At 36.6% G+C, this 18,538-nt stretch overlaps 1 protein-coding gene across 2 annotated transcripts in view; it reads right to left on the reverse strand.

The window, feature by feature from the left end:
• Positions 1-16,910, reverse strand: part of ANKRD17 (ankyrin repeat domain 17) — a 139,005-nt gene extending 122,095 nt beyond the window's left edge. For both annotated transcript variants that reach the window (XM_060691728.2, XM_060691727.2), the window contains exon 1: positions 16,208-16,910. In XM_060691728.2, coding sequence (XP_060547711.1) covers positions 16,208-16,633 — 426 coding nt within the window. In that variant the 5' untranslated portion in view covers positions 16,634-16,910. The remainder of the gene's footprint in view (positions 1-16,207) is intronic.
• Positions 16,911-18,538: the final 1,628 nt, after the last annotated feature.

The following is an 18,538-nucleotide window of genomic DNA, read 5'->3' on the forward strand; positions in this document are numbered from 1 at the left end:
CATTATCTCCAGCAGTACAGCAACATGAAATTTGAAGTCTATCTGATTGATAATATAAAATTACAGATCTAAGATGCCATACAGCATCTCCAAGGTCATATTCAATTGCTGTTCCTACTTAGCAGTTTCTTCTCTGTTTTTAATATTTTTTTAAATTTTAAAGCATGGGATACTCATTTATCAAGCCCTTTCAGTATACCACTCTACAAAAAATAAATCTATATAGAACTTCTTAACTGCAGGAGGAATTCAAAAATAAATACAAATTGCATAGGGACATATTAAAATCAGTATACTCATTCAACAGAGAATAGATTAAATGAACAAAGACGAGAGTATTCAAATTTTGCTGTGCTAAAGTTTGTGATAACTGATCTCTGGATGGGGCAGGAGAGGGGAATGACAATTTCCTTTTGCAATAAATAAATTAGTATGCACAAGATAGTATTTATTCTATATTAACTAAAGCAATGATACAACTTTGCATTTTTTAAAATCTAAAATCTTTTAAAAATTAATTCAAATCACTTTTTGAATGAAATGGATGGACTTGCTTACCTTTGCACAATTAGACTATTGCAACATGCTCTATCTGGGACTTAACTCTTGAAGAATATCTGGAAGCTTCAGCTGTTACAGCATGAGCAATTTTGAGTGCCTAAAGAAAGGTGCATGCAAACTTTTGCTCCACAAACTGCATTAGGTGTCAGTTTGCTTCCAGGTCAGATTCAAGGTATTGGTTATACTTAGAAAACCCTTCTTGGCATAGAGCCAATACCTACAGAACTGTTTTCATCCCATTACATCAATCTGTCCCATCCAGTCTGACAGGGGAGATATGTTGCAGACCCCATAAATTAAAGAGATTTGACTGGTAGGCTCTGGGAAGAGACTTCTCTGCCATTGTGCTCACCCTGTGGAATCTCTCCCCCGCCCCGCCCCCCAGAGGTGAGGCAAGCAGCCACTCTCCTGGCCTTCTGAAAAGGAATCAAAGCATGGCTCTGCAGCCTGTGCGGAGAATATAGAGGACCACACACCATGCGGCTGACTAGTGCCCTGAAAGTCCTCCCTTCACCTTACAATTAATTTTAATAGTATCTAATCATCCTTGACTCTTTTGAAATTTTTAACATTTCTATCCCTTTTAATATTTTAATGTTTTATTATAGATCTTCCAGAGTCCCTACCTGAGGGAGATAGGTTGCTCAAAAATGTATACATTTATTCTAGATTAATAGCTAGTCTGTAAAGTAGCAATTGTAGAAAATTTTGACGTTGCTGTGGTTTATCTAGGCAAAATGGGAATAAATTTTGACATGATTAGCCTTGACTATAAGGTTTATACTATGATCAACCTTGAGTATAAAATCAAAGCCGGAGTCCTGGAAGAACTCACTCTAGGCTTTGCTTTGACAAGTCATCTGCCAATTTGCCAAACAGAGCACGAAACAAGTTCTGACAGAGAACTTGCTTGTCGGAATTCAGTCTTGCTCACTCTAAGTAGACAAAATGGTTGCTGACATGTTCACGTATCCAGGAACAGAAGTTCAAAACTCTAAAAGTTTACTATATGGTACCTATACATAAGAATCTAATCTACTAGGGGTCAAGAGAAATTGGCGCTTGGTAAGAGTCAATGGATTCAAGGGGGATTTAATTAAGGTTTCTTGACCCCCGCCTTCGGACTCCGCTTGATCATCTCCTACAAAATATTATTAAAATTAGATATTAATAGATTTATTAAAGAGACAAACAGATGTGTAGAAACAACCAAATAGGTTTAACAGGGAGGAAAGTTACTCACTGTTATCTACATGGCAATTAAGAGATTGGTTGTGGAAATTTCACTCCACTGAACATTTAAGGTATATAAGGATATGATGTTTACTGTCAAGTTCAGTTTCAGTCTGTTCTGAAGAAACTTAGCTAATAGAACACAATACACATTCACCATCTCAGATTACCAAGAATAATTGTAAAAACATTGCTTAAAGTTTCTTTATTCATACTTTTGCTTAAGAGAATAATGCAATCTCAGGATTACATGATACAGATGTGATTTTAGTTAAACAAACTAATCCCTCATTCCATAAGTAAACTATTTCCATATTTTAACATTTCTTTTTTTAAAAAAACTTTTTTAAGACAAACATTTAGTATCTATCATCCCTTTAGGTACATCTCTACAACTGCATCATTCCTGAATGCATGCATGCATGCAAGCATACATATATACAGCATATACCATACATACACTCATTCAGTCATTCAAGAACAGGTATAACACACTGACCACTAAGCACCTGAGAGCCATTCTATTAGAATAGTAGCAAGATTATACAGCACGGCGAAGCTGTTTTTTTCCTAGATCCATGAATATTTTTTGCAAATATTTTAGATAAATGTGGTATTGTTTTTTTGGGTGATATCTTGGTTTATTCCAAAGAACCTTCTTGCATGCAAGCCACATCAAAAAATGTTTTGCAAAAATTACAGGACAATTACTGCTAAATCAGAAAAAAAAATGTGCATTTGATCTTATTCAACTGGACTATTCGTGTTATATAATATCCAAAAAAGGATGGACAGATCCACAAAGGGGCAGTCCGCCACACAACCCCAATTATGCAAACAATGTGCATCACTTCCTAGGCTTTGCTAACTTCCACAGAAAATTCATCCCTAATTTTGCCAAATTTGCAAAGCTACTATCATAGGTCTTGAGAAAATGTTCGCAATTCTCCTGGTCATCCCAAGAGGAAGTGATATTTAAGAGATAAGGCAACTCTTTGCTTCTCTGCTCCTCAACTGGAGTAGAAGAATTATGGGATGCCTCAGGTGGTTGCCGGGAGTTGCCAGAAAAAGAGAGGAGTGACAGAGTTGCATTTCGTTTTTGTAACCCACAACCTATTCCTCCTGGGAACTTGGGAGGGGAGGATATGTCTAAAGGGGAGGGCGATATAATGGAATGTATGAATGGCCTTGGGGAAAAAGATAAGATGCTACCTAGAAAACAATCAGACAAGAGCAGGAGCAGCCCACAATCATTTAATAGTCAGAGAAAGAAACTAATAAAGACCTGTCATATGGATGTAGTACCGTATTTTCCGGCGTATAAGATGACTTTTTAACACATGAAAATCTTCTCAAGTTGGGGGTCGTCTTATACGCCGGGTGTCGTTCTCCTGTAACCAGGCAGACCAGCCCGAAAGGCTCTGACGAGCCTTAAATGGCTCTGGCGATCCAAGCTCTGACAATCCCAGATTTGCCTGCTAATCAGGCAACGCAGCTGGGATCACCAGAGCCATCTAAAAGGAAAAAAAAATTTCCTTTTACATGGCTCTGGCGATCCAAGCTCTGACGATCCCAGCTGAGTTGCAGCTGGGATCACCAGAGCCATGGAAAAGGAAAAAAGTTTTCCCCCTCCAGCTTGCTTACCTTAGCTGCTAGTCGCAATGCTTGCCTTGCTTCGCTTGCCTGAATCCATTCCATCAGCAATCAAGCAGGCAAGGAATTGTGGACTTCAACTCCCAGAATGCCTCAGCCACCAAAACCAAGCTGGCTGAGGAATTCTGGGAGTTGAAGTCTACAAGTCTTAAAGTTGCCAAGGTTGGAGACCCCTGTTCTATTGGATAAGTTTTTTCCCCCTTTGGGGCTTTAAAAAAATAGTTAATTGGGGTTTTTTTAGTTGTTCTTTTTTAGACCTAGCCATTTAAAGTTTAGGAAGTTTTAAATTTAGTTTTCATATAAAAATAAAAATAAAATAAAATAATATTTGTGCAGCTTTCTGAGATTTAGTGTGTTTCTGTAGTGTTTCGCTCCAACTACACAAACACACAAAATCTCACAAAGCTGTATATGGAATTTTGTGTGTGTAAAGTATGAAAGTTGTTTTTTTGGGCTTTTTGTGGCTGTGTGAGGTTCCTGCTTGTTGCAGGGGCCATTTTGGGTCTAGCACAGCTGCTTTTACATTGTGGGTGAGCCAGTTGTGTTGTGTTGTGTGTGTCTAAAGTGTGAAAGTTGGTTTTTTGTGGCTTTTTGTGGCTGTGTGAGGTTCCTGCTTGTTGCAGGGGCCATTTTGGGTCTAGCACAGCTGCTTTTACATTGTGGGTGAGCCAGTTGATGTTTTTTAATTTTTATTTGGTGTGCGTTGGAAGAGGGGTAGTCTTATACGGCGAGTATAGCCCAAACCCTATATTTTAACAGGAAAATTTGGGGGTCGTCTTATATGCCCAGTCGTCTTATACGCCGGAAAATACGGTAGTTAACAGTGGAAGTGGAAAGTTGGTACTGTCAGATTGCAAGATTCTGTTAACACAGCTTTACAATTTAGTAGAATTAGTTCATGTTGTTGTGTTTTCTGTCTGGTTTATCTAGGAGCACTGAGACTCACTTAAAAGCAAAAATTCTGATCCGAATTAGTCGTAAATCGAGAATTACCTGTATATTTGCAGTAAGCTGATGTTTAAAAACCCTATAAAATTCAGAAAGGGGGATTAGTCCCCATAATACTGTGGCTGGTCAAGGATTTACATTCAAGAACTGTTGAAGCAGCCTTTCTAAGTCATGGCCAGACCACTCAGAATTTGGCAATATTGACTAGAAACTATGGAACCTGTAATCTGATGCAGAGGAAGGACAGAAAGCTATGGAATTTGCTCAAGGACAGACTATATTTTTTGCATTAGCTATTTAAGTATAGAAAAGAGAAAAACAAAACTTACTTTCTTCCAACTAAATAATTCTTCACATATTTCAGCCAAGTGTGTGGTTATAGACAGTCTGGCTTGGTATCAGGAAAATATAATACATCATTTACTAAGTAACAAATAAGTTCTCCCTGGTTATTACTTTTGTAGACAATGTTAAATCTAAGTTGAATTTTCCACATGACGGAGTAAGGGATGGGGAACAAAATAAAAGTATTTAAATCCTAAAAGCTATAAGTAATTGAAAAATATACATTGTAATGTTGTATAATATATATAATGAATGCTGAATCTGGGATTTGGAAAATTGAAGGAATTGAGAAATATACCATCTTTAAGCAAGGTAAAAAAAGGTATCAGTTGGTGAATATTTTGAAGTATATAGGAATATGTAACTCATTAATCTGGTGAAAACCAGATTTTAGTACAAAAATGACCCAAGACAATTCTCTTTGCTAAAGAATATTTAAAATGACTTAAAGTATCACTTCAGTGATCTGATGGTAGAGTTTCCTGATTGATCTCCAAGATCTCTTCCAATTCTGTTATTCTGTGTGATTAAATGCAGTTCTAATAATTCTGTAATTATTCAGATATTATTCAGATACTATTATTCAGTTCTGTAATAATTAAATTATTTTGAGAAGAGAGAAGATAATCTAAAAAGGCTAAGTGTTCTAACAAATCTACTGAAAAGCTATGTCTGTTTGTCTCCCTATTCATTTATTCATCAATCCATTTGTTCTCTTGCTCCCTAAATTTCTACTGTACATTCTTGTCCCACACTGAACAAATTTGGGAAACTGAACATCTTCAGATTTACTAATTCTATTCTTACTAATTCTATTCTAATTAGTGTTATTGGTTGAGATCCAGCAACTATATAATTAAGGTACAGACCTCTTAACTGTACATGATGCACAATATCACAACAGTCACTAGAATCATCAATGAGCACTCAGGAATGGCTGGCATTTAATTATAACATTGAGTGAACTCTGAATATTAAATTAATATTCTGATGAAACAACTTCCAGGCAAATATTTTTAGAAGTAAATGAATAGTATAAAAAACCCCTCAAGATTCGTATTTTCATTCGACTGTTGAAAACTATCAGACTTCGTTAATATGAAATGCAGTGAAATTCTATATTACTTTGTTTTCTTGAAAATAATGAAAAAAAAATATATCAAAGGGAAAAAGGATATTTTTTTATTAATCCAGAAAGCAATTTTCTGAATACCTATACAGAGGGAAACAATTGAGACAGATGCTAAATAATCATGCATTGCATCTCCTGCATATTCTTTCAAATTTTAAAATACAAGTTAAATTTTTTAATCTGTAAAAGAAATTTTTTTAAAAATTGAATGAAGATTTTAGTGTCTTAAATCTGGGTTCCAGAATGTCACTTTTTAAAAAACACTTGTGTCATATTTTAACATTTTTGTTTACCTGTAATTTTATAGTAGACAATTAATTGCATTCACAATATTAAACTAAACTAATAGAAGTATAGTAAAAAAAAAAAAGAAGATAATAGTGAGAGGATGGCAGCAGCTAGACTCAACCATTTTATATGTTGTCCTTGACTTGAGATCCCAATTGGGATAAGAATTTCGATAAATAGTTGCAGTTGTAAATTGAAGTACCCACCTTAGTGGACCTACTTTTTCAACTATTTTTAGAGCAATCATTAAGCAAAGTGCAATATCATTAAGTCTGAATCATATGGTTGTTAAGTAAATCATATAATTAAAGGTATTGATTTTTCCAAATGGATGTTGTTTGCCTTAAGGCATCCTTTCTGAGGCTCTTGTAACCTGAATGATTGTTAAATGACTTGCATATGATTGTAGCATTAAAATCTAAATTAGTATTTTTCAACTTTGGCAACTTTACACTATGTAGACTTCAAATAACTGAGGAATTCTGAAAGCTGAAATCCATGAATCTTAAATTGACAAGTTTGAAAAATATTAATCCTAAATCACTGCATGTCAGTCCATTACAGTTTCAATACTAATACAAATAATTAAAAATGGGGGACAGGGGGAGAGAACTTTGTGATAACATCCTAACAGCTTTTCTCAGAGGTTTCCTTGAGTTAAATTCTCTGTTTGGGCCATATAATTAGCAGAAATTACCATCAAAGAAAAGGACATCAAGAAATACAGAAATGTTACTGGTTAGTAAAACATTAGAGTGAGGAATATTCATTATAACATATGGGATTGCATTATGCTTGAAAACTCAGATTGGCAGGTCAAGTATTTTTGTTAGATCCTGGGCTAAAACATGGTACCAGCAATACTTAGAAACATGTCTGCAAAAGTTAAGCATTAATAAAGAACAATTTATGTCTCTCTTAAAATTCTGATTACTTAATGAAGAATTGGAAACCTTATGAGATAGAAAAACCTAGCCACCCTTGGACAGAAATTCATCAACTATATTCCTAGAAGCCTAGATTGCAATGTAAAAAAAAGCTATTTGCCTGTATTACTGTCAAGAATGAAACGTGGTGTATTCACGTCTCTACAAAATGAACTTGATTCAAGGGAAACTTAAATCTTTTACTAATAACAGAATCTCATTCAGGAATTGAATCTGAATGCAGGTAGGAAGCCATTCAAGGGAAGGCCTTAAGCAGAAAGAATAATCAATATTTCCTAATCTTCTACATAGAAAAAAAGTAAATATTTAAAGGGACTATGGCTATCTAATTCATTCTGAACTAGCATTTTTCTTAGTTACATCATTCTTCACTATTCAATCTTAGAGAAATTGGAAGAAAAAAAGAGCAAATCTAACTTTTCTCAAGGTAGACTTCAGCATTAACCACTAGCTCTTCTGCAAATCAAATCTATTGGACAATACAAAGGTTTCCCATGTTTAGATAATATAGAAAAAGCCACAAACAAGCCTGACTCACAGTAGGCAGCAGATTTCATCTGAAGTCACACCTCATCCTTAATGTAAATTGGCTTTTTCAGTGTTCAGAAATTTCTACTGTCTAAAATTATCCAGCCAAAACAGTCACTGGGATAAATGAATACTTCATTAAAATTTCACTGGTTCCCAGCCTCCTTCTGATCTCAGCACAATGTCATACACAAAAGCCCTAAATAGTTTGGAACAGACCATCCAAAGTTCTACCTTATAATTTGCCAGGCCTTAAAGATCCTCTGAAAAGATTCTTACTTGTATCCAATCAATTTCACAGGCACTGACAGGGGTGTCTAGAATAAAAGAAATACTCTTTCTTCAGTTCTTTTAGCTCTTTCCTTAATGCTTTTCCATTGCCATGTCAAGATTCTCTTGCTAATTGTCTTAATTAATGTATTTTCTCCTGCTAATTGAATATATTATTTTTTATTTAATTTTAAGGTTTTCTGACAATTCTGGGCTGCTTACAATTAGTTTTTTCTTGGGTTTTAATTGCTTTTGCAAATTGCTAATATTATTTGAACTTTAAAATATTGGGTAAATAAAAAATCAAAAAGAGGAAACTTGGTTAATTACAGGATAATCTATTTGATTATGCTTATCCAGATTAATACCTTTCCAGGCATGCAGGAGGGGACTGGGATTGATCGGAAAGGGAGCAATCTCTGCCACTCTATATAACTTTGGCAGACCGACATAAGGGTTGCTTTTCATGCCCACAAGTGCATTTTTTTTGTACAACCGACAGGAGGAATTTAGGATCTGTGAGTGACACTACATTTGGGATACAAATGAGATCTTGAGGCATTGTAAGACTGATGAATTGGGTCATGCCAATAGACAGACATTTTCCATTCCTGCTATTAAACTTATTCAAGGAAGTATGTGTGGTAGCAGCAAATCTGACAAGCAGCAGCTCTGGAACCAAATAAGTGATATAGAAAACAATAGAATAATTAAATTTTAGACTAAGACATTCTGTAAAGGAAGCAAAAGCTTCATTGAGTACTAAGGGATCAAAAAGCCTACACTCAGAAATAAGTACCATATTTGGATTCAGAGGTACCTGAAGGTTGGCTGAATAAGAAATACCTTTGCCTCAGTTTGAACTGCATTTTGTTTTGGCATTCACCATCCACTCCTCTCCCAAAATTCAAATTAGTTAGCAACAAAAAATAATTTGTACAAAAATACATAATACTTTTTTATTAGATATAAACTGTTCCTGCTAGCCAATTTGGCACATCTTTCTTCAAGACCATGAACTGTCATTTTTTTTAAAAAAAATTACCAAATCAAATCATTAGACCATCAACTTAAAGAAGTCTCCACAACAAGACAGTTTTATAATTTTCTTGCCTCAACATCTTATTCTTATATTAGTAATGTATTACAAACGTAATGCTATCCTTTCAGCCAAAGCAAATGTAACCCTAATATAAATAATAAAGTCTTAAACAGAAGTCTCAAAAAATGTGGAGATTTTGGAAAAAAAATATAAATCTCCTCTCCTGAAAATCCTGATTTTGTCTTTTTAATGAAATATTATGAAATATCTTTCTGAATTATAAATTAAAAATGTATGGTATTTTATATATTGAAACCTCCACCCCTATTTTACACAAAATCATTATGATTCTTACATAGTAACTGCCAGCCTGACTAGCTCTCAAAAGATTGGAGAAGCAATGGAATAGGCAGCCGTCCATATATTCCTATATGTTGGAAACCACAAACTAACTGTCCTATTTGAATAACAAAACACATCTAAAGACTTGATGATGCAAGATATTACTTTTACCTAGTTTTGTCAGTCTTTCCTGAAGATACAAAAAAGAAAACAGCAATACCAAGAACTGAAAGAAAATACTGTACAGTCTACTAAAATATAATTCTAAAATAAAAGTGTGGCATAAATACTAAACAGATTAGCAGCTTTGTCAACATATGTTACAATACTATGTCAGGGTCTGATGGTACACATATACTGTTATCAACTGCAATTGGAAACTAAAATTTGATTCTATAAATAGTTCATATAAAAAATAGCATTTCTATTATCAGTAACTCCTCAAATTTGAAAACATTAGAAAGCTGGGGAGTCCTTTCAAAGGTCTATATATACAGATATGATTAATACCTGCTACAAAAATCAGTAATTTTTCTATGAGTCTTGCATATGGGGGTATGAGCCATGTGGTTAGAGTGTAGTACTACAGGCTACTTCTGCTGACTGCAGGTAGATTTGGCAGATCAAATCTCACCAGGCTCAAGGTTGACTCAGTCTTTCATCCTTCCGAGGTCAGTAAAATGAGGACCCAGATTGTTGGGGGCAATATGCTGACTCGGCAAACTGCTTAGAGGGCAGTAAAGCACCGTGAAGCGGTATATAAATCTAAGTGCTAGTGCTATTGGGTTTTTGTATTGGGCTTTTATTTCTGTAAGCGCAGTCCTGGTGAGCCAGTCGGATGGCCATATAAATTTTCCTAATAAATAGCAACATAATAAAAGTAAAATAATTAAATATTGTTCAAGATTAACAATATAATGTTGTTATATATAATTTAATCACATTATAAAGATACAATGTAGTGCACTGCACTGTAGTGATTAAGACATCTGACTACATACATGTACAAGCATACAAGTTGATTAGATTACTTAGGAATAGTTACTGGTCGAATCTATCCGATAGTTGCTGTTGCTGTTGCTGTGGGGAAAAAACTTAAGTTCTTTGAGGAAATTTGGACTACAAATATAACAAATATAAGAGAAACTACTATATAATTAAAATTCTTGTAGATTAAAATCAGTATTCTGACTATGTGATAATAGTTTACCAAAAGAACCAGTTATAGAATAAACACTGCAGAAAAACTAATAACTATTAATAAGCAGAATGTAATGTAAAAAAGATATATGATTGTATCTATTAGCAACAGCTATGAAATTGTGCACAATTAAAAGGAAAAACAATAATGGAATCTTCTATTTGCCAGTAGTTACAGTTTTAGAAACACAAAACAAGGATAACTACTAATAAAAAAAAAACCTTAGAAAATATTATTGAGGAATAATTATTGAGTAAAATGATAAAATCTCAAATACTTTGGCCACCTAATGAGAAGGAAGGACTCACTGGAGAAGAGCCTAATGCTGGAAAAAATTGAGGGCAAAAGAAGAAGGGGACGACAGAGAATGAGGTGGCTGGATGGAGTCACTGAAGCAGTAGGCGTGAGCTTAAATGGACTCCAGAGGATGGTAGAGGACAAGGCGGCCTGGAGGAATGTTGTCCATGGGATCGCAATGGGTCTGACACTTTGCAACTAACAACAAAAAATGATAAAATATGGGAATTTACCCGATAATGTTATTTAATCTGTATGTTCATTTAAAAATCTATTAAATATACAGATTGCCTGGATTCAGAAATAGGAAGATGATCATTCTCCATCAACAAGATAAGGTTTATTTACAAATTAGCCACATTGTAAACTACAAATTAAAACACTAAGGTTGTGCAAAGCATTTGAAAGGGGTGTTATATCCATACTGTCATATCCATACTGTCATATCCATACTGTCAGCAAAGTGAAGTGGCTGTGTATGCACATCACAGAGGAAAGAATCTTCAGTCTTCAGTTGTTATCAAGCCTTCCTGAGGATGTGACTGCTTTAATGCTTCAAGAAGATGAACTTTATTCACACCAACATTGTTTGTCATAAACCCTATGTTGAATGCTTTGCGCAGTATTATCAAGTTAATCAGTTAAATAATTTTTGTCACCTTCTTCTCTGAAGCAGATCCCCTGTAATTAAAACAGGGGGCTTACAAAATATGTCTAAGTTTTCAAATTTCTATCTGTGAATAACAGCAAAACAAACTTAGGTACACAAATAGGCTCATATTTTCCAAATAGTATCACTACACAGATTTTGTATTAAGTGTTCAATATTTTATCATTTTAAAATATTAACAAAGCAATATAATGTAGAACTATAGGCTTCCCAAAGATTGAATACAGAAAGAAATGAGTTATTTATAATCTTAAAGCTTCAATGAGATTAACAAAGAAAAAAACACAGCACTAATAGTTATCATGATTTACCCATATCAGTAATTTAGATATACAGTAGAACTTCTGAACTTCTGTTCATAGTACATTCTGTTTCTTCTACCGTGGTTTTTTTTTTTTGAACCCCGAAATAAGCGCCTGGCCTTATTTTAGGGGAGGTCTTATTATTTTAGGGTACGTGGAGGAAACCAGAGGAAATGGCAGGGACCGGCTGCACATGCGTTTAAATATTTTTGTGGAGGGCTTATTTTCATGGGGGGCTTATTTTAGCGCATGCGCTCAAAAGCCCGATTGGGCTTATTATCAGGGGATGTCTTATTTTTGGGGAAACAGGGTATTACAGAAGTGAATGTTCATTCGGGTGATTGAAGACTTTGGGCAACTCATTGCTTCCCAATTTACCCTATTTCATACATAAAGATAAGGTTGAAATATTCTAATTTTCTTGAAGAAACAGAACTTAAATGAGTAAGAAATGCATACTATTTTAAAAAAATAAAATGGTAGCCTACTATCCTAGGTATACAAAAAGCAATGTATACCTAACCATAGTAATGTTGACTTAATTTATAGGAGATAGTGTTTTCTGGACACAAAATAAGCAGGTTCACATTTCACATTAAGTCATCATTCAGTCCCCTTTACTTGTAAACACAGTTTACAAGGCATAATATCATGCCTATATAATACTGTCTAATTTAAGCAAGTCACATTAAAAATATTTAGGTCCTCTACCTGACATTTATATGCTGGCTGGTACTTCCCTTGCCATCCATTGGATTCCTTGTTTCAATTGAGTGTTTATATGTGAATTTTAATTAAAGAAAAATAAATGGAAAACTAAAATGGTGCAAAACATCATTGTAAAGTGCCCTTGGATCCCATTTAGACCACAAAGTCATTCCTAGAAAATAAATATTGGAGGTTTGTGGCAACCTATTGTTTTGTTTGGATGTATAACTACAAAATAAACTGAAATAGTAAACTGTGTCCTAAAAGACCAGAATTACCTGCCTTCTAGTAAACAAGTGCTTCTAACAAATGTCTACTATTGCTACCATTTTGTGAATTACTTCTAACATGGTCTCAAAATGCTAAGTGACCCCAAAGTTTTAAAAAAGGACATATCTGATATAATGTGACAGTTGTTGTACCAACCTGCCTTGTCAATGGAGAACAATTATTTGTATATAATCAAACTCAGAAATCCATCAATGACTAGTTTCTCTGTTTAAGGCCACAATGCCACGTATATGTAGTTAAGTTTTGTTGGCTTATTGAAACAATTGGTTAACAGCTTGTACTTTGTCCACCAAATCCATGACTTATTCCCTATATTAATTATCAACAAAATTAGAGTCAGGTGTAGCATTCTTCACATATCAAATACAATTTTATTTCTTCATTGTATTTATGGCCTACATTTTCTCTGAAACACAAATGTCTCATTTTATTCCCTATGAAGTATATCAGATAAGAGAAACTTAACTGGCACAAACTCACTACATGCACCATAGTCAAGGGGGACTTTAAGTTGAACCTTTACAATCCAATACCTTAATAACTATAAAGGTAAAGATTTCCCTGTCAGTCGTATCTAACTCTAGAGCACAGTTCTTGTCTCCGTTCCTTGGCTGAAGGAGCCAACATTGTCGGAAGACAATTTCCATTCTCACGTGGCAAGCATGGCTATATGCCAAAGGTACACGAATGCTGTTATCTTCCCACCTAAGTGATACTTATTAATCTATTCACATTGCATGGTTTTGAACTGCTAGGGGAGCAGTTAATAACTTAATAACTATACCAACATATAAAACAAAAGGTGAGATGTTTACTCCTTTCTTCTCACTTACTATAATCTAAATGTGGGCTTCTGCCAAATCAGTATATTTCTTACTGATGACTACAGGGTTTATAGAGTTTAGGAAATCAAAATCCTGATAAAAAGTGAATATTAAATCAATCTTCGCTGCTCACTATATAGCATATGCTTATTTTATACTTCACATCTTACTCTCAATAAAATGTTTTTAGCTACTTCCTTTTACTTGGCAAACCTTATCATTTATTTGTGTGTGTGTGTGTGTGTGTGTGTAAAGAGAGACAGACAGGCAGATTCAATTATGGTAGCAGTGAGTACACCATTGGAAGATCTGAAAGATTATTTTGAGAACAGATTGTCCTGAACAAAATCTACATGATGATTAGAGAGTTGACATTGGGTAGCAACACATTATCTATTTATCTATCAAATATGCAACTAAATAATACATCTGAAACATTGTTCAAAATGTTTTGAATCTAAAATGTCTTGTTTTTAAAAATATGAACTGTCTGGAGCATTTTGAAGCATTATAAAACAAAACACAGCAGTAGAAGTTTTTTTTCTTAGTGTCTCAACATTTCTAAGAATATTTTAAAGGCCATTCCTACCTGAGGTAGTTGGGTTTTACACCTATGTGTCAAAATTAATATATTAATATTAATATATATTAATATATTCTTAATTTTGTTATAAAAGCAAAATATTATCAGAAGAGATGTTTACAAACTGAACATTAACAGCTTACCTAAAGCTTAAAAGGGAGGGACCTTTATAAACCAAATGATATAATAGAACATCTCCTAGCAAATTATACTTGTGTTACAATCATGGAATGCAATGCAAGACCTGTGTTGCTGAGTGCACCTAGTATGGGAAAACAGTATCCTTTTTATAAAAAAAACATATTTTGAAGTCAATTGGAATAAATTGATGAGTCCAACCACCATTTTTTAAATGCATTGTAGAGGCAGCCTCATTTTAAAAGCAGATGTTACCAAACTTGAGGTGATAATGACTGGTTTTACACAGGGAGTTATAGTTAAAGTTGTACATAGCTACCACCTATGAATAGCATAGCTCAATTCAGAAACATTCCAAATTTACGGAGTTGATCTTTCAAGTAGAAGGAACCTCTATCAGAATTTGGCTTATCCCCACTCCTTGTTCAGCTCTTCTATTCTCCAATAGTACCTCTGTTTTATCTGGATTCCTCTAATTTTGTTTACTTACCCCATAGCCATTATTATGCATAGATAACAGTTCAGAAGGGCTATTCAGTATTAAATGTGAGAGAGGTTCACACTGTAATGACACTGAACCCCATCCTTAGCAACATGCTCTTCATTCACTCTCATTTAAACAGGTTTTAAACACTCCTGCAGAATCCTTGGGCTTCTGAAAGAAAAACTGTTACATCAGTAACCCATTTCTTAACATTATTTACATTATATTTGCTGTTAACATCTATACTTATATGTAGATAATTCCCACCGTGATTCTAAAATGTTGATAATGCCCAATATGCTACTTGCATGTGCTTTAAATTTGGGTTAGCTTGTCTTTTGGGGGCATATTTAACATTTTGAAACCATGCTGGGGTACTCTCACAAATAGTTTCCAAGGGAGAAATCACATAAATCATAAATAAACCACAATGCTTCAGCCAAAATCACACAAATTATATGTTATCTTAACCACTGCAAACTTATTAAGAGCTCAAAAGTTGACGATGCATGTTAAAATAATTGTGATTACAACAAAGTAAATTGGCTAGGGCCTCATTAAAGTACTTCAAAATGTGAAAGGTTATGAAAGATGTTATACCCAAACCCTAGAGCAGCTCAGATCTAAGGCAACAAATGAAGACATACTTGAACGCACACATCAGTAATCTCAAATGTTGGTTCTAAGTATATACACTTAGTACAGGGCTAAATTAATTTTCCAAATATGCAAGCCTTCCCATTATTTTTTTTCCCAAGCGTCTTAAGTTTTCTTCTTCTCTTTCAGCCTATCCCAAAAGTTCAAAATTTGTCAGGATCCGCTCCAATACTGTTTTTTGCCAGGATACCAGTAGGAAGAAGGAACAGACATCTGATTGCAATACTTAAAAGATAAAAGTCGAAATTCCCTTACAATTCTTAAAAGCCCAGGACAAGCTCTAAGGAATAGGGAATAAAGACCATCCCAGGACCATGTCGGGTGAGAGTTTTTACTTGACACCCCCCCCCCTTTCCATCGAGACTTCTACAGAAAACAAATTTAACGCCAGTCTCTTAAGTCCACTACCCTCCTGGGAACAAGACCGGGCGGGGAGGAGTCGATTCGCCCTGTGTTCCGTTCCACCCTGGCCAGGTCAATGCCCTCGTGGTCTCTTCTCCACCTCCTGGTCCAGCTGCGGGCGGGCGGGCGGGCAGGTCTAGCCCAGGCGCCGCCCGTCGGGGGGCTCTGGGTGCCGCGCGCTCTTCTTTTTTCCCGGCGCAGCGTTGCGCGCCTGCTCCTGCTGCGGTTTCTAGCGCCGTCGCCGCAAGGACGGTGTTATGAAACCAGATCCGACCCATAACTCCGGAGACTCTCGTTTCCTTCCGTCCCGCAAAGACCCCGGGACAAAAAGAGAGGTGACCCCGGCGAACCCGTCACCTACCTCCGATACTTCCTCCTCTTCCTCTTCCTCCTCCTCCTCCTCCTCCTCCTCTTCCTCCTCGTCGTCCTCGTCTTCCTCCTCCTCCTCCTCCTCTTCCTCCTCCTCCTCGACGTCCTCTTCCTCGTCGCTCCCACCGCAGCTGCTTTCGCTGCTGCTACTGCAGTTGGTGCCACCGCTTTCCACGCCCGGTTGCCGCCGCCGCCGCTGCCGCCGAGTCCAGCTTCGCTTTGGCGGCGGCTGAGAAGGCGGCGGCGGCGGCGGCGTTAACGACGATGACAACGGCGGGGGTTGTTGCTGCGACGGGTCGCTCTTCAGGAGGAGATCGCAAACCCTGGCGATCCCCTCGGCCGAGCATGGAGAAGAACTGGACTTTCCCTCAACACCGCTGCCCTTCACCTCCGCCCGGGCAGGAGAAGGCGGCTCCATGATTGCTCGCGCCACCGCTGGCTTCTCTGCTCTCGCAGCCGGTCACCTCCAGGGCCGTCGCGGACCTCAGGAATTCTCGCGAGATGGGAAAGTCAGCGGGGCCCGACCCGGCTTGCTTTGCTACTGTTACTGCCACCGTCCTGCGCTGTGATCTGCCCCGCCCATACTTTTCGTCAGCCTCGCCGTTCTTTTTGCGCAAGCGCAACCACGCTTTACCGCAGCCGGAAAAGCAGCAACTCCGGTTTTCCCCTGGTTCTCTGCGCACGCTCTGGGCTTCGGACTTTCGCGTTCGGAGGCTACGTCATCGCGGTGCGCCCACTCGCAGTGGGGCAGCTGACGTTCTTCAAAACTTGGGAAGGCGACACGTGCCTCTCACCTTAGCTGTTAAACCGCTTCCTTTTCTCTGGTGGGAATATCCCTGGGCCAGAAGGAAAAGGGGGGGGGTTTAAAAAAATGGTGGGGGGGAGTGGAACTTGGAAACGGTAACGTCCGGGTCAGCTTTCCTGAATGTGCTTTATTGACATCCCGGTTTGGGATGTCGCTGTGAGTGCATGTCTCTCGCCATTCTCCCGATTAAATGTTTTCAGGTTTTTAGATTACCGGACTGTATAAACAGAGACTTCGCTCGTCGGCTAAATGAAATATTTCTTTGTATTTTATTTTCCTTCTATCAACTGTTGAGATGGCAACAAGATTCAAACGATCAACAGTTCGCTTAATTTCAGATCGCCATTATTTTATTTTTTTTAATGCTGCGTCATTATCTGCCGAATCTGGGAAATTGAAGGAGGAGGAGTCTTCAATTAATTTGCTAAATGAGATCCTGGTTCAGATGCAAGCCTTGACGCCGACCTAACAAGATTTGGTTAAAAATGATTTAAAGAAGATGCAACAAAAAATGGCTCTCGGCGAAAACCGGCTGAACAGCTCATAAGACTGTCACTCAAACCACTCATAGTAATTTGGTATAAATAAGTTATTTAATGTCACAGTAGCACAGGAAAAAAATTACATGTTGCTGGCATTGAAAACACTCCCAAGTCTGCCAAACCTGGCTGAATTTATGGAGGATTTTTTCAGAAAGCTCTTTGGGAACAGAACATGGAATCAAGATAGAACATGTGACTAAATTCCTTTTGTAAGACAAGACTGGAACCAGTTCCAAAACTATCATTATGCAATTTTGTTATATTACTACAAGAGATGAGATTTTACATATCTTCTACAGGAATCTTCTAGCCAAAATAAGAAAACAATTTAGAATAGAATAAGAATAGAATAGAATTCTTTATTGGCCAAGGGTGATTGAACACACAAGAAATTTGTCTCCAGTGCATAAACTCACCTTGTGCATATAAACAGCAAGTAATAAATCATAGATAATAAATCATAGTTACAATTAATAAGTTACAAACAAGTTGAATAGGAGAAGATAATAGATGAGATGAGAAAAGATGAGAAATTAGTGCTTTGGAAATTAAGTATTCAGAATGATGGCACGGGAAAAAACAATATTTGTGTCTTGTTGCTTTTGTATGCAATGTTCTCTAGAGGCTTCCTGAAGGGAGAAGTTGAAACAGATTATGTCCAGGATGTGAGGGATCTGTAGATATTTTCTCAACCTCCTTTCTGGTTTGTGCAGTGTACAGATCCTCAATGGAAGGCAGGCTGGTTGCAATTGTTTTTTCTACAGTCCTAGCTATCTGTTGAAATCTGTACCTGTCCTGTTTGGTTGCTGTGCCAAACCAGACAGTAATGGAGGAACAAATGACAGATTCAATAATTCCTCTATAGAACAGTATCAGCAGATTCTTGGGAGTCTGAGCTTTCTGAGTTGATGCAAGAAGAGTGTTCTTATGCTGAGAAGAAATAGACATGGAAGCAGCTGCCAGAAAAGGGATCCTT

This window comes from Pantherophis guttatus, chromosome 4, assembly GCF_059756535.1.
Source record: "Pantherophis guttatus breed Tessera chromosome 4, ASM5975653v1, whole genome shotgun sequence".
Lineage (NCBI taxonomy): Eukaryota > Metazoa > Chordata > Lepidosauria > Squamata > Colubridae > Pantherophis > Pantherophis guttatus.